Genomic DNA, 21,273 nt, shown 5'->3' with positions numbered 1-21,273 from the left:
TGGCCCAAGTGCTTGGGCCCTGCACCCGCATGGGAGACCAGGAGGAAGCGCCTGGCTCCTGGCTTCTGATCAGCATGGTGCGCCGGCGGCAGCGGCCATTGTGGGGTGAACCAATGGAAAAGGAAGACCTTTCTGTCTCTCTCTGTCTACTCTGCCTGTCAAAAAACAAAACAAAACAAAAAAACAGGCTATGCTAAGGGTAATATGAGAATTGTTTTAGAGCAGTAACTATTTCTTTGGAGAATCCCTTCATCTTCTTTCATTTGGCATACACTAAAGAAAATGTGGGCCAGCGCCATGGGTCGACAGGCTAATCCTCCACCTTGCAGCGCCCGCACACCGGGTTCTAGTCCCGGTTGGGACGCCGGATTCTATCCCGGTTGCCCCTCTTCCAGGCCAGCTATCTGCTATGGCCCGGGAAGGCAGTGGAGGATGGCCCAAGTCCTTGGGCCCTGCACCTGCATGGGAGACCAGGAGAAGCACCTGGCTCCTGGCTTCGGATCAGCAAGATGCGCCGGACGCAACAGCCATTGGAGGGTGAACCAACGGCAAAAAGGAAGACCTTTCTCTCTGTCTCTCTCTCTCTCACTATCCACTTTGCCTGTCAAAAAAATAAAAATAAAAAACTTAGAAAATGTGTAGTTACAAATTTCCAGGCATTACTGGAAAGAATTCTATCAGTTACTTCCCTCTCCAGTTACTTCCTCTGCATGTATCACTCCACCATCAAGAGATGAGCTTATTTTACCCCGCATGTGCAACCAGTCTAGACTTGTGTTTGCATTGACAAAAGGTATGCAGATGAAGAGGAGTCCTGAGACTTCTGAGCCAAGGCCAGAACATAGCCACTTTCCACTTCTTTCCTCTTTGCACACTGAATCTTGGGAGTCCCTTTTAATGGAATTCAACCATGATGTTCATATTGTGAGAAATGCATGCACATGTTGTACAGAGTCATGTGAGAGGGAATCAGATAAACTGTTAAACTTGTGGACAAGCAGAAGTCTCAGTCAACATGTTGCACAGAAGTATCTCCCAGCTAAGTCAACTGATTTCCATCTATCCACAGAATTATGCAATGTAATGATTATGGAAAGCCACTACATTTTGAGGTTGTTCTAGAGTACAATTAGCCAAAATAGAAAATGGTACCAAGAAGTAGGATTCTCCAGGCACAAACTCAGAATATTTAGCCTTAACTTTGGAACTGAGTAGGATATGGGAAGCTTTAGGGCTATCTGGAAACAGTGGTAGCCAGAAGAATGGGGAGGAAATTGAAAGGCAACCCTTGTTATGAAAGGCAACACTTCAGATCTGCTGTAATGTAAAAGGCAAAACCAATAAGCTTGTGGAAATTGCTTCAGAGAAGAGATAAACTAATAAGTTTGCTTATCTAGTTAATCCTGAAAATGTCAACTGACTTTCTATGATCAAACATGAGAAGAGAGAAATGAACTAAAGAAATCGTTTCATGTTGGAGCAAAATTTATAAGAGTTATAAATGTCCAGAACATCTTTTCCCTGAAAAAAGACAAATCTGAAGGCAAAGACTAAACCCAGGGAGTTCCTAATCATAGAATCTAAGGATGCAACTGTAATATCCTTTTAAGACTTCAGAAATATGTAAGTCAGTAGCTTATGGATCTCATAGGTAAACAAAAGACTTTTAAGAATCTTATAGACACAGTTTGTAAATCACTCAGCTAGACAATGAATAGATAGGATTCTTACGAGTATTGTTCCTCAACTACTGACTCCTAGCTCAAAGTAGACTTCTTTTGAAGATCCATAGGTTTGGCTACACTGGAATGTATTACAATTCAATTCAAAGGAAACAAGAGATGTCTTAAAAGGAATTATGTCATCTTAACTAAAGGGATACACTCAGTTTAAAAATGAAGACACTCTGACCCCCCTGACCTTCACAAAATACAAAGCAGTTTGGGGGCCAGCACTGTGTTGTAGTGGGTAAAGCTGCTGCCTGCAGCGCCGGCATCCCATTTGGGCACTGGTTCAAGACCCTGGTGCTCCTCTTCCAATCCAGCTCTCTGCTATGGCCAGGGAAAGCAGTGGAAGATGGCCCAAGGCCTTGGGCCCTTGCACCCGTGTGGGAGACCCGGAAGAAACTCCTTTCCTAGTTTAGATCAGTGCAGCTCTGGCCATTGTGGCCAACTGGGGAGTGAACCAATGGATGGAAGACACCCCTCTCTCTGCCTCTCCTTCTGTGTGACTTTCAAATAAATCAATCTTTAAAAAAAAAAGAAAGCAGTTTGACAAAAACTAGTTTTTCAAGGAAAAAAAATTTGACAAAAAGTCAAAATCTCCTTCTACACCCAATTTGCTTAAGGTTTTCATCATGAAAGGATGCTGTGTTTTATCAAATGCTTTTCATGCATCTATTGAGATAATCATACAGTTTTGTTCTTCAGTTTGTTAATGGGATATATCACATTAATTGATTTGCAAATGTTAAATCATCCCTGCATACCAGGGATAAATCCAACTTGGTCTAGGTGAATGATCTTTCTGATATGTTGTTGGATCTGATTAGCTAGTATTTTGTTGAGCATTTTTGCATCTATGTACATCAGGGATACTGGTCTACAGTTCTCTTTCTCTATTATATCTTTGGTTTCACAGACAGAATTGGAAGGACTCCCTCCCTTTCAATTGTTTTGAATTGTTTGAGAAGAATTGGAATTAGTTCTTCTTTAAATGTTGGGTAGAATTCAGCAGTGAAGCCATTCGGTCCTGGGTTTTTCTTTGTTGAGTCTTCATTACTAATTCAGTCTTCATTATTAGTCTATTTAGGTTTTCTATGTCTTCATGACTCAATTTTAGTAGATTGAATGTGTCCAGGAATCTATTTCTTCTATTTATTTATTTAGTTAGTTAGTTTTGGTTAGTTGGGCCAATGGTCAATCAATTTTATTTTTCAAAAATGAAATTCTTCATCTTACTGATTTTTGTCTTGATGTTTCAATTTTGACTTCTCTAATTTTAATTATTTCTTTTCTCCTACTAATTTTGGGTTTGGCTTGTTGTTGCTTTTCTAGGTCCTTGAGATGCATTAATAGTTCATTCATTCAGTGCTTTTCCAATTTCTTGATGTAAGCAACAAACTCTATAAACTTCCCTCTTAACACTGCTTTTGCTGTATTTCAATAACTTTTGATATGTCAACTTCATTTGTTTCAAGAAATTTTTTGATTTCTCTTTTGATTTCTTCTATGATCCACTGCTCATTCAGGTGCATGTTGTTCAGTGTCCATGTGTTTGCATATGATCTAGAGATTCTTGAGTTGTGACATTCCAGCTACATTCCACAGTGGTCAGAAAAGATGCATGGTATGAATTCAATTATTTTGAATTTGCTGAGACTTGCTTTATGGCCTAGCATATGGTCTATCCTAGAGAAAGTCCCATGCACTGATGCAAAGAATGTGTATTCTGCAACTGAGGGGTGAAAAGTTTTATAGATATGTTAAGTCCTTTAAGTCCATAGTGTAGATTAGCTCTTTTATTTCTTTGTTGATTTTCTGTCCAGATCATTTGTCCATTGTTAAAAGTGAGGTGTTCAAGTCCCCCATTACTACCGTATTAGCATTTGTCTCCCTTTAGATCCATTAACATCTGTTTTAAATAGCCATATGCCCTGGCACTGGGTGCCTATACATTTACATCTTCCTGTTGAATTGATTCCTTAATCATTACATAGTGCCCTTGTCTCTTTAAACAATTTTTGAGTTAAAGTCTATTTTGTCTGATATTGGATGACTGTTCTTCTTCACTTTTTGCTTTCCATTAGCATGAATGGGGAAAAGTTAGAAGCATTCCCACTAAGATCCAGAACCAGACAAGGATACCCATACTCACCACTGGTATTTAATATAGTCCTGGGAAGTTTTAGTGAGAGCCATTTGAGGCATGGAAAAGAAATCAAAGGGATACAGATTGGAAATACCCCTATTTGCAGATGGCATGTTCTATATATATAGGGGAACCATAAGACTCCACTATGAGACTACTGGAATTCACAAAAGAGTTTGGTAAAGTGCCAGGATATAAAATACACACAAAAATTAATAGCCTCTGTAAACATAGCCAATGCCTTGGTTGAGATGAGAAATAACTTCTAAGATCAATCCCATTCAAAACAGCTATAAAAATTAAATATCTTGGAATAAATTTAATATAGGATGTCAAAGATCTCTACAACGAAAATTACAAAACAGTGGAGAAAGAAATAGAAGAAGACACAAAAAAATTGACTTATCTTCCATGTTCACGAATTGGAAGAATATCAAAACGTCCCTAATACTGAAAGTAATTTTTTTTTTGGACAGGCAGAGTTAGACAGTGAGAGAAAGAGAGAGAGAAAGGTCTTCCTTTTTCTGTTGCTTCACCCCCCAAGTGGCCGCTATGGCCGGCATGTTGCAGCCAGCGTGCTGCGCCGATCTGAAGCCAGGAGCCAGGTGCTTCCTCCTGGTCTCCCATACGGGTGCAGGGCCCAAGGACTTGGGCCATCCTCCACTGCACTCCAAGGCCACAGCAGAGAGCTGGACTGGAAGAGGAGCAACTGGGACAGAATCCAGCGCCCCAACCAGGACTAGAATCCGGGGTGCTGGTGCCACAGGCAGAGGATTAGCCTAGTGAGCCGTGGCGCCAGCCATAAAAGTAAATTTTCAGAATCTATGTTATCCCAAACAAAATACCAATGATATTCTATTCAGATCCAGAAAAAAACAATACTAAAATTTATCTGGAAACACAAGAAAATTTGAATAGCTAAAGCAATCTTATACAACAAATAAAAAGCTGGAGGCATCACAATATGAGATTTCAAGACATACTACAGGGCAGTTATAATCAAAACAGCCTAGTATTGGCAAAAAAAAAAAATAGACATTAGATCAATGGAACAGAAAAGAAACTCCAGAAACTGCAATCTACACATCTACAACCAATTTATCTTTGATAAAGGAGTTAAAATCAATTCCTGGAGCAACAGCATTCTCTTCAACAAATGGTGCTAGGAAAACTGGGGCTCAGCGTGTAGAAATATGAAACAAGACTCCTACTTTACACCTTATACAAAAATCCACTCAAAAGAGATCAAGGACCTAAATCTATGACTCAATACCATCAAATTACTACAGAACATTGGGGAAACTGCAAGATATTAGCATAGGCAAAAACTTCATGAAAGACACCAGAAGCAAGGTAATTGAAGTCAGAATTGACAAATGGTATTACATCAAATTGAAAAGCTTCTGCCCTGCAAAAGAAACACTCCACAAAGTGAAGACAGAACAGAATGGGAGAAAATATTTGCAAACAAAACAGCTGATAAAATATTAATATCCAGAATCTATGAATATCTCAAGAAACTCAACAACAAAACAATCCAGTTAAGAAATGGGTGAAGAACTTGAACAGGCATTTTTCAAGAGAGAAATTCAAATGGTCAACAAACACATGAAAAAATGCTTAGGATCATTAGCCAGCCAAAAGAGAAATGCAATCAAAACCACAATGAGGTTTCACCTCACCCCATTTAGAATGGGTTTCATACAGAAATCAACAAATGCTGGCAAGGACATGGGGAAAAAGTAACCCTAATCCACAGTTGGTGGGAATGTAAACTGGTGGAGCCATCATGGAAGACAGTACAGAGATACCTCAGAAATCTGAATGCAGAACTACTGTAAGACCCAGCCATCCATTCCTGGGAATTTACCCAAATGAAATGAAATCAAAATATGAAAGTAATCTGTACCCCCGTGCTCACTGCAGCTCAATTAACAATAGCCAAGATATGGAATCAGCTCAGATGTCAACATCGTCAGCTGATGACTAGATTAAGAAATTAGGATATATGATGTGTACACACACACACACACACACTCAATGGACTACTACTCAGTGGTGAAAGAAAGAAAAAGAGAAAGAGAGAGAGAGAGAAGGAAGAAAGGAGGGAGGAAGGGAGGAAGAAAGGAATTCTTTTGCAACAAAATGGATGCAATTGGAAACCATTATATTTAGTGAAAGAAACCGGTCCCACAAGGCAAATACCATATGTTATCCCTGATCTGTGATAACTAACAGAGTACCTACAAGGTAATGTATAGGAGTGAAATTAACATTTTAGGATTCAATGATTGTTTATAGCCCTTGTCTCAACTGTTGAGGAACAGTGATTGTTTTTTTCTTCACACTATGTCAAACTCTTACTGTAGGGTTAATCTTATGAATATAAAATAAATTGAAAATAGATCTTTCTAAAAATTAAGAGTGAGAACAGGAGAGGGAGGAAGAATGGGAGCATGGGTAGGAGGGAAGAAAGGTAGGTAAGTATAACCATGTTCCTTAAGCTGTCTATTGAAATACATGAAATTTGTATACCTTAAAAAATTTTAAGAAAAATCTTTCGGGAAGAATCAAGAGATAAGAGCCACTCTTAGGAAGAAATTAGGCCCCAATCTGCATAATTTCTCTGTTGCCAGAATCACATGGAATATGTGCCCAGTTGGGAGTTCAAAATTGCTATGGAACATTCACCACTCTGCTCCTCTTATGTACTCCCGTTTTTAAAAAAAATATTTATTTATTTGAAAAGCAGAGTTACAGAGAGGTGAGGCAGAGAGAGAAACGCCTTTCATCTGCTGGTTCACTCCCAACATTGCTGCAATGGCTGGAGCTGCATCCATCCAAAGCCAGGAGCCAGGAGCTTCTTCTGGATCTCCCATGTGAGTACAGGGGACCAAGCACTTGGGCCATCTTCTACTGCTTTCCCAGGCCATAGTAGAGAGCTGGTTTGGAAGTGGAGCAGCCAGGACTAGAACTGGCACCCACATGGGATGTCAGCATTTAAGCAGTGGCTTTACCCGCTACACCACAATGTTGGCCCTCTTATGTTACCTTTTTATTTTAAATGGTACTGTCTGTTGACTACTTTGTATCCTGGGTAAATATAGGGAAGAAAATTTTCATTTATCTTCAGATTGACAGGCATCTTGGATGTATCCATAACAGATTTAGATAATGAGATTCTGGGCCTTGAGCTTGAGCTTGGTGCCAAACTGAGATGAGACTTTAAGGTTTCTCGAGAGGTGGTGAGGAGCATGAATTGCTATGGTCAGTGCATTACAGCTAATCCAAGATGGCTACCATCAATCCCTTCCCTTTTCATTAGAAGGTAAAGATTTTTTTTTTTTTCTTTTTTTTCCTTACGTTTCCTTGTGTCAAGGCTGACCCTGTGGATTACTTTGTCCAATACAATGTAGTGGAAATGTTCTGAGACATCCAAATCAGGATCCCAAGAGGACTCAGCTTGTCTTCCAATTCCTGGTATGCTCACATTTAGGATGCTACTTCTTGCATCCCAGTCATTATGACAGAAAGTACAACCACCATGATGAAAGAACTCTAAGCCACATACTGAGAGAATATATAGCTCAGCTATTGGCTATGATCAACTGCCAACCAACCACATAAGTTGTCTTTGATGTTTCAAATTCAATCAAACCTCTAGAAAACTAGCTCCAGACACTACAGAAACAGTTCAAAACTGAAGAGACATCTGGACCTTTATTCACTTGGAGTAATACTTTTCCTTGAGAAATGGCTTGTTTAAAGCTGAGTAGCTTTTTCAAACATCTTCCTGATTTTTGGAGATGCAGAACCACCAAGCTAATATCTATCAACTCAGAATTATAAGAAAAATGAAATGGCTGGGTTGTCAGCTAAGTTTGGTATTAACAGACAACTAAATCAATATACATTATTAAGTAAATAAAATATCAAGAAACCCACTACTCAAGAAAAACATCACCAGTACCGTCTCCATTCTCTTAAAATACCTGGTTTCTGTTTTCTGCTCATTTTTTCTACAGAACAATAACAGAAGTGTTCCTGATTTTTAATGTATAAAATTTAGTCTTAATGCATCACCCTATGTGCTGAATTCCATTTACTAAGTGCTTTTGACTTCTACATGTTAGTGCTGTTAACCTAGAGTGATTTCTGCTATTGGATGCATTCTCTTTTTAGTAAGGTGTATCAGGCCCAAACAATACAAAGGAAAATAGTCCCTCTTTATCTGTTCTTTAAAAATGTTTGCATACAATGTCAGAACACTATGATTCTATTCCGGTAGGGGTAAAACATACCTGAAAAGGTGTAAAACATACCTGGGCTAGGTGTTGCAAAAAAACTTTAAGTGTTCCACTCAAATTAACTTTTCAAATCTTCATGTTATGCAGTTAGTCTTTTTCCTTAATTTAAGCATTTAAAGCCATTTCCCTTAAAGTGCCAAGTCTGCTGCATCACCTAATTCTAAAGTATTTGAGTTCTTCTTTCAGCTACTTGTTCAACACATTATTCTAAACATTCATTAACTCATTATTGTTCATTATATTGAAATGTTTTCAATTATCAATTCAGAGCTATGGTTCAATCTGCTGCTTTACCTCATAGTCCATACATTTTGAGGCCATTTCTTAAAGCTCAAATTTTAAAAGGTTACATATTCCTAGTGAACTGATCCTTTTTAGTGGCCTTATCTTTAATAATATCATAAAGTCTACTTCTATCATTTAACCTACACAAGTACTCTTGGTGTCTGTGGGATGCATCTTTATCATACTTTTCACTTTCAACTTCCTCATGTCTTATATTTTTAGTGTCTTAAACAGTCTTTACAAGCAGTTACAGAAACCTGACAATCTGGGTTGAATTACCCTATTCATATTATTCATTCAGCCTGTTCATATTAACTTTTAATATTAGATATAACTATTATTTTCTAATCCTCCCATCCTTCCCTACATATTTTCTTTCCTTATCTGTAATGAGTAATTGCCTTCTCACTCCACATTTTAAACTTCTTTTCCTCTGGAATGATTCATCCTCTATTCTTTAGTAGTTAACCTTGAATGTGACTAGATATATTTAACAATCAATTTTAAAGGTAAGCAGTTCTTTAAGAGTTTCTCAGAACTATTTAAATCTATTCCTCTTCCTCCCATCTTAAAAGCTGTTTGGTTTTAAAATCACAATCTCATTTTAAAATTCCTAAATATTAATGTTACATGTTTAGCTTTACTTTTTTTCATAACTTTATAAAGTTTTATGATTGTTCTATACAAACAACACTTGAAATTCATATATATACCACTTTATTTGTTCATTAATTTTATTAAAAACATTTTATTTATTTGAAAGAAAGATAAGTAACAGAGACAGGTTATCTTCCATCTGCTTTTTCATTCCCCCAATGCCCATAACAGCCAGGAATAGACCAGGAGCCTGGAACTCAATCTGGGTCTCCCACATGGGTGGCAGGAAACTTTGTATTTGGGCCATCAACCTGCTGCCTCCAAGGGTGCACATTAACAGGAAGCTGGAATTGGAAGTGCAGCCATGACAGGAACCCAGGCACTCTGAAATGGGATGTGGCATTGAAAGTGGTTCCTTAACTGCTGCACCAAACTTCCACGCCAGCTCATTAGGTCTTCAATTTCATATAATCCTCTTGGAGTTGTTTTTCTAAACCTTTTTATTTTTCCTTTTGAAAGGCAGCAACAGAGAGAGAGTACATCTCTCATCCACTGGTTCACTCCCCAGATGTCCACAACATCCAGGGCTGGGTCATGCCAAACCTGAGAACCAAAAACAATCCAGGTCTCCCTCATGGGTGGAAGACACCCAAATACTTAAGTCACCACCTACTGCATTCAGTATGCATTAGAAGGAACTTGGAATTGCGAGTGGAGCCAGGGCTCCTACCCAGGCACTCTGATGTAGAATCTGAGCTTCCCCAGCAGCGTCTTAACCATCCACCAAACACCTCCATTTTTCTCCTTGAACATCACTCTTTTGTAGTTTCCAGTGGTCTCTCCACAGTTAAACCTGTTTTTCACCTGAACATGTTCATTTCAGTTTTACTTGGTGCAAATTCTCAAGCTAATTAGTTTATCTCAGAATTCTGAGGATAAATTCTATTACCTTTTGGGTACACTGTTGCTACTAAGAAGCCTATTTCATTATCTTGCCTTCAATAGTCTTTTTTTTTTTTTTCTCCCTTTGGTTGCTCTGTAAAAGTTTGTTACTGCAATGCACTACATCTGGTCTCAGCATGGATTTTACTTAAATGTTTGGGATATACTATGCTTTCTGAATTTATGAATTCATGATTTTCAAATAAATGCAAAACTTCTGTCATCTCTTCACATACTGCCTCTCCTCCACTCTCTGCCCCAAGCCCTCCTCAGCTTTTATAGTTCTTCACCTTTCTGAACTTTCTAGTATTTTCTAGATCCTTGCATCTCCTTGCTGCTCAATGGAAAACTTCTTTAGATACAGCTTCCATGTCACAGTCTCTTCAGCTGAGTCTAATATTTTAGTCAACATGTTTGATAGTTTCCTTTTTCTGATTTCAATAAAGATATTCTGAACAGCTAGGAGTTTCAGCTGGTTCTTTTGCAGATCTGCCCAATGCAGTTCCATCTCTCACTTTTTACACTGGTGATGAGACCTTAGAAAACTGAATTCAGTGTTTTGTTGGTTTTTTTTAAACAGGTTCTTTCAACTTGTGTTGAAAGTTTTTAGTCATGACATAATACTGCTTGATCACAACATGAGAATCTTGGGTCTAGGTCAGGAATGCTTCCCGTTTCTTTCCACCAGCAGTGATACAGAACTACACTCTGAAGTTATTTAACTTCAAGTGTCCCAGCCAGAACAGCATCTCAGATTCAGTTCTCTCTCCTTGTTTTGGCTTGAGGTGCAGTGCATTTTATTTTTTTAAAGATTTATTAATCTATTTATTTGAAAGGCAGAACAACCGAAAGCAATAGAAAGCAATAGAGCAATAGAAAGAGCTGTCTTCATCCACTGGGTTCACTCCCCAAATGGCCACAACAGCCAGGTCTGAGTCAAGTCAAAGCCAAGAGCCAGGGAATCCATCCTGGTCTCCCACTTGGGTGGTAGGACCCAAGTTCTTGGGACATCCTCCATTGCCTCCTCAGGCACATTAGCAGGAAGCTGGTTCAGAGGCATTGTACTTGGAACTCAAACTAGCACTTTGATATGGGATGCAACATTGCAAACAGTGGCTTGATCTGCTTCACCACCACATCAGCCCCAAAGTACAGTGCATACAGGGCACTGCCACTGGTATTAGCCATCTGAGAAACTTGGATGCTTGATATAATATTCAGTGATTCTCAACTTGAAATAGGTTCATTTTTCTAGGGGGAGAAGATGGTGGTGTAGGCTTGAAGATCTCTCCTACTTCCTTAGCGCCTATTCAAAAATAGACTTTACCCAGGATTTAGTTCTTTTACAGTGTCTGGTCTAACACACAGTTGGAAGCAAAAGTCTTAGGTAGCAGATTAAAATAGCTATGACACACTAACCTGAGAAGCATATGATTTTGGCATTTTTTTATGGATTCAAACCTCTCTAGAAAGGTTTCTTACTCCTCAGTCAGAATAAAATACACAGTATACTGGACTAGTATAAATTAGAAAGATCTTAGAGGATGAACTTACCCATAAGTTGGTAGAAATTTCTCCTGATGTCCTGTTACTAAGATACTGTAATCAACCCTCACTGCTCAAATTTTTAACATCTTGATCAATGTATGATCCAGATCCACAGGACTAAAATCTACAATAATATTGTATTATTTTGAATCTTTTTAAAATGATTTGTTACATGGAATCTCCATCTGGATGCATAACTTTATTTTTATGGAAACCTGGGCCACCTATAATATAAGCAGAGCTAAATGGGGCAATTAGTGACTTAATTTTAGTCTGAAACACACCTAATAGGCATTATGGCAGATCAGACTGTTTCTGTATTAAATGCAGATGAACTGTTTATATCTTTATTATTCATTACTGTTGGTCAGTGTTCTCTGGATGGTCAGGAAGCTCTTTGTGCCTCACCCTAATCACTGAAGTAATGAAAGGAGATACCAGCAGCAAGAACTGCAACTGCAAATGCGGCGATCACACCTAAAAGTAAAACAAACACAAAACAAAAGCAAATGTAGTAAGCAGGAGAAAAGTTTAACTAGTCCTAGATTCTGAAATGTGGGTAACCAATAGGCACCAACATAATATGCATGCATATATGTACACATACACACACACACATATATATGGTGTACACACACGCATACACACACAAAAAAACCCAGCAACGTTTTAGAGGAAAATGTAGCAAAGTTGAAAATTTAGACTGTAAACGTTGGACTAATGTTGGACAAAGTGTTTCTCTTAGATGTGTATTCAGATATAACTAAGGGAAAAACTAACAAACATTTGTAAAGCTTTCTATAATTACTTACACTGGCATAGGAGCTGTTACATGCTATTTAGCTTAAACCCAAAAGACAGCTCCAATAGGAAGTGGCTATCTACCATTATAAATGGAAAGTCACTGTGTAGCTATTGAAACCTGCAGAAGCCCAGGTTCTACTGTTATAAAATCTAAGAATTAGTTAAAACTGGGTTGCTAACTTTCATTTTTTTCTCTGATTATAGCAAGTTAACAAGAGAAACTAACCATAGTAGTCCAGGAAAGCACACATTCATGCTGACCCAAAGACACACACACACAGAATTTAAGAAACAAACTTACGCTTATCTAATGAGCAACAGGAGCTACAACTATATCTTGCATCTTCTCTCAGTCAAGTCTTAATACTTACTGTTTCTCAAATTTTTACTCCTTACAACAGCCTACATGTTCATTCTTCAGAAAGTCAGAAAAATATCACTGTGACATTTCTTAGAAACTCTGAAAGCATTTTATATGTTTCCAGATGTGAGTCTGACTTTATTTCATAGAATGCATACAAGGCTACTTCCAAAAAGTTCATGGAAAACGGAATCAAAGACAAGTTTATTTCGGGGCAAAAAAAAAAAAAAAAATTGAAATCCATGCAGTTTTTTTCAGAATAATGCATTTTCCACAAACTTTCTGCAAAACAATTACAAAATTTTCTTATGGCCAAATAATCTTTTAATTTCATTTTCCATAAACTTTTTGAAGTATACTCATAGCAAAATCTCCCACAACAGTAATTACAGGAATATGAGCTTGGAAACGTTCCCCTTACTACTATTATAATCTCTAAAACTGCACGCTTATCCTCTAAAAACAACAAAAATATTAATAAGGATGAGTCATCATGGAGGGTACCTGAACAATGACAACGCACTGCTATAAATGTTTCTCTATCTCTAGGGCTTGGCACTTTCCCAAATAGTCAATATTTGCTTAATCTAGTACTTTTAAGAAAGCAAAATGAAATGAAATCTCAGATCCAAAATGTTATCTTTTCAATGTTATGAAAGAAGTAAATACCTATGTTTTGCTGAATTTTCAATATTGTACTCTTAATTGGCTGTTTTGGCTGCTTTTCATCCATGTTGTCCATTAAGGCTTCATTATTCACAGAACTCACACAAGCTATAACGGAACATAATAAATCTTATATAAAATGAGGATTACCATTTTAAACTCAGTTTCAAAGAATACTATAATGAAAATACACAATCAATGCCATTTCTCTTATATTTGTCTTTATAATCAACAAATTTGCTCATTATCAAATGTAGGTGAATTTCATGGAATATATGTCAAATTGATAGTTTTCAAAATAATTAATGTAGTCTTATCTCTGACCCAAACCAGAGAGCCACAGGGTCAGTTCTGACAGACTCCTAAAAACTATAAATTTGTTTACCATGGAATAGAAAAGACAAATACTAAAAATAACCAGACAGCAGCAAGATAAATTTCACTCACTTGAGATCAACTTGTATCATTCTTACTGGTGGTTTTGGTAATTAATAATTTGAAAGAATTAGTTATTAATCAAAAAACAGGGATCAGCAAATTGTAGTCCAAGGATCAAACCTGGTTCATGGCTTGACTTTGTACAGGTTATCACTTGCATTAATAATGCATTTTAAAAAGAATATATAAAAGAGACCTTATTTGGCCTAAGAAAGCTAAAATATTTACTATTGGTTACATACAAAAAAAGTCTGCTTACTTCTGATTGGACTTGAAACTTGTAATACATAAGTAAAATATGATCCAAAATTTTGACCTTAAAATAACTCTGAATATTAAACAAAGAAAATACATCAGCCCAATTTAAAGATAGAAAACAGGGGCTGTCACCGTGATTCTAGATTAAGCCTCTGCCTGTGATGCCTGCATCCCATATGGGCACTGGATTAAGAGCCGGTTGCTCCACTTCCAACCCACCTCCCTGCTAATGCACCTTGGAAAGCAGAAGATGGCCCAACTCCTTGGGTCCCTGTACCCATGTGGGAGATCCAGAAAAACCTCTGAGCTACTAGCTTTGGCCTGGCCCAGTCCCAGCTGTTGTGGTCATTTGCAAAGTGAACTAGCAGGCAGAAGATCTCTCTCTGTGTAACTGTGCCTTTCAAATAAATAAAAAATAAATCTAAAAAAAAAGAAAATGAAATCTGGGAGGGTAAGTGCACATTTGTGGGTCATGGGCAGTTGACTGAGGACTCAAACAGTAATCTTTCTACATCATTATGATCATAGCAATTTATGTAGGTTGACTTATCTGAATTTACTTAACAATGCTTACAAGTGAGCTGATAACATCCTTAGAAATCACACAGACCACCAGTTTTCAATTTTTTTTCTAGTGCTAAAGAATCCTATGAAGATAAATAAAATCTGACAGAAAATGTCAGAAGGTGAACAGAAAAAAGTGGTACTAAACAAGGAGGAGCAGGAATGGAGAGCTCCTGGAGCCAGAACAGCTAGCTCCTCCACACCCCAAGTGGAGAGCTGCTCTGTAAAAGCCTATGGATTCAGGTTTGAAAACTACTTCAGATAGATCCCTTTTCTTCCAAAAGAGAGAGAAACAAATCCTACAGTTTAAATTCACAGTCTATTGTTTGAATTTAAAGTGCCTTGACCGACTTCATTGCATCCCAATATATCCAAACACAGGCTTACAAGGATGACAAATAAACCTGTTGAAATACATGCTTATGGAACCAAACTGGATAAAAGAAAAAAAATACCTACTTCTGATTAGTTTACTATAATTTTCAGAAATACTTCATTAGATCAAGGGAGACAGTGTTCTTTTTTCTCCTTCTTCAAGTGTATAATGAAAGCCATTTAAAAACATACAAGCAGCAGGTGCCACGGCTCACTAGGCTAATCCTCCACCTGCAGCGCCAGCACTCCGGGTTCTAGTCCCGGTCGGGGCGTTGGATTCTGTCCCAGTTGCTCCACTTCCAGGCCAGCTCTCTGCTGTGGCCCGGGAAGGCAGTGGAGGATGGCCCAAGTGCTTGGGCCCTGCACCCCATGGGAGACCAGGAAGAAGCAACTGGCTCCTGGCTTTGGATCGGTGCAGTGTACCAGCCATGGCGGCCATTTTGGGGGTAAACCAACAGAAAAAGGAAGACCTTTCTCTCTGTCTCTGTCAATGGCCGTAGCAGCCATTGGGGGGTGAACCAACGTAAAAAGGAAGACCTTTCTCTCTGTCTCTCTCACTAACGCTGCCTGTAAAAAAAAAAAAAAGCAAAAAACTGCTCTCATACCAGTCATAATGGTCAACAAATTTCTATGAACTGTCTAGAACTATCTGGTCTTCAGTATTTCCAGTTTATAGTTTTATGAAGGGATATCAACACTGTAATTCTAGATTATGTTAGTTTATGGGCTTTGAATTTCTTTCACTTAGCTCTATAAATATGAATACAATTTTTTTTTTTGACAGGCAGAGTTAGACAGTGAGAGAAAGAGAGAGACAGAGAGAAAGGTCTTCCTTTTTCCGTTGGTTCACCCCCCAATGGCCGCTGTAGCCAGCGCATTGCGGCCGGCGCACCGCGCTGATCCGAAGCCAGGAGCCAGGTGCTTCTCCTGGTCTCCCATGCGGGTGCAGGGCCCAAAGACCTGGGCCATCCTCCACTGCACTCCCAGGCAACAGCAGAGAGCTGGACTGGAAGAGGAGCAACCGGGACAGAATCCAACGTCCCGAGCGGAACTAGAACCCGGGGTGCCAGCGCCGCAGGCGGAGGATTAGCCTATTTAGCTGTAGTGCCAGCCATACAATTTTATATTAAAAAAAAAATTCAGTTGGACATCTGGTGCATCAGTTAAGATGCCAGACACTTGCATTCCATCAAAGTTCCTGGATTCAAGTCCTGGCTGTACTTTTGATTCCACCTTCCTCCTAATGTAGACCCTGGAAAGCAGAAGGAATTTGTTCAAGTACTTGAGTCCCTGCCACCCACATGAGAAACCTAATTGAGTTCCAGGCTCCTGGCTTGGGCCTGGCCCAGCCGTTGTTACTGTGGGCATTTGGAGAATGAACCAACAAACCAATAGTCAGATGACCTCTCTGCCTTTCAAAAATAAAATGAAAATAAAATTCTTAAAAATAATTCTTTAGGCCGGTGCCGTGGCTCAATAGGCTAATCCTCCACCTTGCGGCGCCGGCACACCGGGTTCTAGTCCCGGTCGGGGCACTGGATTCTGTCCGGGTTGCCCCTCTTCCAGGCCAGCTCTCTGCTGTGGCCAGGGAGTGCAGTGGAGGATGGCCCAAGTACTTGGGCCCTGCACCACATGGGAGACCAGGATAAACACCTGGCTCCTGCCATCGGATCAGCGCGGTGCGCCGGCTGCAGCACGCCAGCCGCGGCGGCCATTGGAGGGTGAACCAATGGCAAAAAGGAAGACCTTTCTCTCTGTCTCTCTCTCACTGTCCACTCTGTCAAAAAAACTAAAAATAAAAAAAAAAATTCTTTAATATAAATCAAACAAGAAACATTGACTCTTCTATTAGCAAATACCTAATCGTTTTTTTTTTTTCATCTTCAGGTCAATAGAATTCTATTATCACCAACAAAAATAGACGATGAACTATCAAACCTATTGTAGGAAACTTTCTTCTTGTCTACAAAGAGCACAAAAAAGTTTATATTTGCCTTGATATGTTACTTATACATTTAATATGTTATAAATAAAGGTTATACCCAAGAAGGTCAAGTCTTCTACATAAGGAATTTATTCTATAAGAGATATTCTACTACCCTTCTATTTCTGCTTTTAAATCTGCCATACAAAATCACGTGATCTGACACAAATTCAAGATAATTTTCAGAAGAAAAACATTTTTCAAGGATGAATAAGGCTTTGCTACAAAATTTATTTGTCTATTTTGGGTTGGGGCTTATAGTGTTTTAAGTGTCAGAAGCTGTGTCATTTCACCAATATTTCACTATGTTAACTTAAATACAAAAAACATGATGATTCAATAGGAAATTAGATCTTAACCATCACTTAAAACCAAGTAATTTTAAATTCAACAAATTCAAAATTAATCATGTAAGAAAGCCATGTTCTTTAGCAATTGTTAGTAAGAGAAAAACAAGGGCCATGGAGAGCGAGAGCAACACTGTAGCCTTGCTTGGGATTCATCCCAAGCTGCTGAAAGGTAGGTGAGACTATTTAGAAGCTTAGAAAGAAATGTTAGGACTTGAACTCCTTAGCTGGTTGTCCTCCCTATCCCTGAGACCTAAATTAATGATACATCATGATAGTCAGCAATTTACCCCTAAAATCACATCTTCAGAAACACCTGTTTTTCTTTATAATTATCAATATTCAACCAAACAAAAATTAGCATCAGCTCCGATATCAAGACACAATTGGCAAAGATAAATTTCACCAGATTTTAAAGGTGTGTCTCCAAATGTTTTAGCTGATACTGTGGATAAAGTACATTTGAATTATTAAGTTAATGTCTACTAGGAGATGACTAATACATCTAAGAAATGTTAAAGCCATCGTTATCCCTCACCTTTAGTGAGTCATTTTGACAAACACATTTTTCTTCATCTCTTAAGTCATATAAAAGTATGTTATTTTAAGATACTTACTAGGCAAAATATGTATTTTAAACATAGCAACTATTTGGCAACTATATTATAAAACAGAAATAATAATATTCCAGCAAATAATAATGTCAAATATTGCAAAAATAAAGTCAGACATGTGTAACGTGTTCCCAAATATGTAAGTGATTTCAAGTTTTGAATTTGAACATGTCAACATACTTTTTATGGTTGGTTTATTGTACCTGGAAATCCTAATTTCAGAAATGTAGGAAAACCTACATGTAACTACTTTTATACCTTTATGCTTTCTCATTATAATTCAGAAGGTTCTAATTTAAAAGTCTAATAAAAATGCTAACATCATCCTCAACTTATGTATCTCTTTCTGTTTACAAAGTATATTCCCTGGAGTGGGGGTTAGCCTAGTAGTTAAAGACATCTGGTTCCCACATCAGATTATCCAGGTTTAATTTGTGGCTCTGGTTCATGACTCCAGCTCCCTACTAATGTAGACCACATGGGGCAAATCTGGGGGTTCCAACAACTGGATTCCTACCACACATGTGGGAGGTTTGTATTGCATTCCTGACTTCATCCCTGGCCCAGCCCTAGCTGTTGTAGACACTTGAGAAGTGATCCAATGGACAGGAGCGCTCTATATATTTGTCTCTCAAATATGTGTGTGTGTGCGTGTATGTGTATTTTAAATGTATATTATCTAACAGTTTAACCAAATTCTATCTTCAACTCCAAGACAAGGTGGGATTTGGAGTGAACTTGTCTAAGGTTATACATCTGTAAATGGCAAACCTGGACTCAAGCTAAAACATTCATTTTCCAGAAACTTTTTAAAGATCCTCTCTTCATGGATTTTTTTTTTTTTTTTTTTTGACAGGCAGAGTGGACAGTGAGAGAGAGACAGAGAGAAAGGTCTTCCTTTGCCGTTGGTTCACCCTCCAATGGCTGCCAAAGGTGGCGCACTGCGGCCGGCACACCGCGCTGATCCAAAGGCAGGAGCCAGGTGCTTATCCTGGTCTCCCATGGGGTGCAGGGCCCAAGGACTTGGGCCATCCTCCACTGCACTCCCAGGCCATAGCAGAGAGCTGGCCTGGAAGAGGGGCAACCCGGACAGAATCCGGCGCCCCGACCGGGACTAGAACCCAGTGTGCTGGCGCCGCAAGGTGGAGGATTAGCATATTGAGCCGCGGCGCCGGCCTCTTCATGGATTTTAAAAATGTTTTACTTCCAAGGTGTGATTGAAGAGCATGGTCCTTCAGAAAAGGCAATAAATGGCCCAACTAATGCTTCTGGCGATGAAATTCCTAAGCTACAGCGTACTCCAGGAGAAGAAAAGATTAATACCTTAAAAGAAAAAAACACTCAAGAAGCAGCAGTCCTGAATGGTGTTTCATAAACTGAAGAAGTTCCTAGTTTACAGTTCTTTTACATTACATTTACAATAGTGCTTGTACAAGCTTGCCAAAGATAGACTATGGATTGCCAGTCTTTACATTGCACTTTCAGTTCCTCCATTTGGAATTCAGAAAGGGGAGGGATCCTGAAGAAATCATATGTTTAAACATACTTTGACACCTACTGTGTTATAAAATATATCATCAGATGTGCCTTGAGAATAGTATATGTAACATTAAAAAAAAGTTTTTGGCTATAGGAAATGTTATTTTGTTTTCAAAATATGGCAGAGATTGGGGGAGGTGGATGGGGTGGGATCCCTAACGTAATATTCTTTATAAAAGCATTAGCTGCTTTTGTTACATTTTTAATATGCAACCACTTCTTCACCTGAGGAAAACTAGAATGAAATGCAGTCTAAAATATTTTGCACTGAATTGTAATTTCTTCATTAGTTTAGTCTGGAAACTGGTCTGTTTAATGTATTTTTTAAATGCTGTATGTAGAGGAAAATCTGCAGACCACTGGAATACATTTGTTAAACTCATTTGCAGGGACACAGGGTGATATTGGCAGTGACTGTTCTACACTGAGGCTTTGTTTGGTTTATTTATTAAAGTGTACAGTATTTAAAAATCAAACATAGCTTTAGTTAAAAAACACTAAGCTGAATTAGTCATGTCCATTCAGACATAACCTGAACTACTGAAAAGATGAATTTCCAGAAGGTTTATTCTGTATAAACTACATGTTAGTATTCAGCAGAGTATCTCTTCCCCCACCCACCCTTTTTTTTTTTTTTTTGGTTGTTTGATGTGCAATATGTTTTTGTATGTAGGTAGTAAATAAACTTTGATCTTCCAAGAAAAAAAAAAAAGTTTTACTTCCAAACTTATCCTTTTAATTCAATTTTCCATGAACTTTTGGAAATACCCTGATATTTTAACTCTGGAATCCTAATTTCTAACACATAACAGAAAATAAAGAGTAATCAATTAATCAATCACACACGAGAGTCATGTGAGTTTCAAAAACAGCACAGAGTCCAGAAAGGATCATCCATATGGTACTGACGTGTGTATCTGCAGTACATTTTATACTACTAGAGAAATATTTAATGTAATACCATCCAGAAACCACAAAGCTGATACAGCTTGCATAAGCATACACCCCTCAACTTTCCAAATCTTGCTTCCTTTGTTCTTACAAACTCTCCCTACTAGTTAATTATCTCTATATTAGACTGTCAGCTTAAAATAAAGAAATATAGGCAATAAATAAACATAGTGTAAAACATACACCTAAATTTTAGTATTAAAAGCACATGAAAATAAACTCCAGAAAACAGACATGGATTAATATTTATATATTATTAAGATTTTTTAAACTTCCTATTTACTGGTTTGTGCTAATATTTAACACAGTACTAAAAATGGTAATGATAAAGCTTACTGAAGGAAAACCAAGAAACAAGATTAAAAAGTACTTGATGTACATGTAAATAATAAGTCATTAGAAAATAGCATTTAAATGAAATGTTAATGGATAATTAGTATATTGTTGAGACTAAAAAGTCATTGATTTGCAAACTGACCATCATTCAAAACTATAAGATTTTTAATATAATTGGGACTATTCCCTGTATTTATATTTATTTTATTTGACAAGCAGAAAGAGACCTACACACACACACACACACACAAACACACACACACAGGGGCGGGGAGGGAGGGAGAGATAGAGAGAGGGGTAGAGAGAAGAGAGAGAGAATGAATGAATGAGAATAAGAATATATATATATATATATATATATATATATATATATATATATATATATATCTCCCATCTACTGGTTTATTCCCCAAATGCTTACAACAGCCAGGGTTGGCTCAGGCCCACCAGGAACTCAAACTTGGTCTCCAATGTGGGTGACAAGGGC

At 38.1% G+C, this 21,273-nt stretch overlaps 1 protein-coding gene across 5 annotated transcripts in view; it reads right to left on the bottom strand.

Moving 5' to 3' along the window:
• Positions 1-9,178: 9,178 nt before the first annotated feature.
• The window catches only part of ODR4 (odr-4 GPCR localization factor homolog), a 48,034-nt gene continuing 35,939 nt past the window's right edge, over positions 9,179-21,273 (bottom strand). For all 5 annotated transcript variants that reach the window (XM_062211522.1, XM_062211517.1, XM_062211519.1 and 2 more), the window contains 2 exons: positions 13,384-13,488; positions 9,179-12,026 (listed from right to left, as the gene is read on the bottom strand). In XM_062211522.1, coding sequence (XP_062067506.1) covers positions 11,959-12,026; positions 13,384-13,488 — 173 coding nt within the window. In that variant the 3' untranslated portion in view covers positions 9,179-11,958. The remainder of the gene's footprint in view (positions 12,027-13,383; positions 13,489-21,273) is intronic.

This window comes from Lepus europaeus, chromosome 14 (assembly GCF_033115175.1).
Source record: "Lepus europaeus isolate LE1 chromosome 14, mLepTim1.pri, whole genome shotgun sequence".
Taxonomy (NCBI): domain Eukaryota; kingdom Metazoa; phylum Chordata; class Mammalia; order Lagomorpha; family Leporidae; genus Lepus; species Lepus europaeus.
The sequence above is the reverse complement of the archived record's forward strand: the minus strand, read 5'-3'. Positions and strand labels throughout refer to the sequence as shown.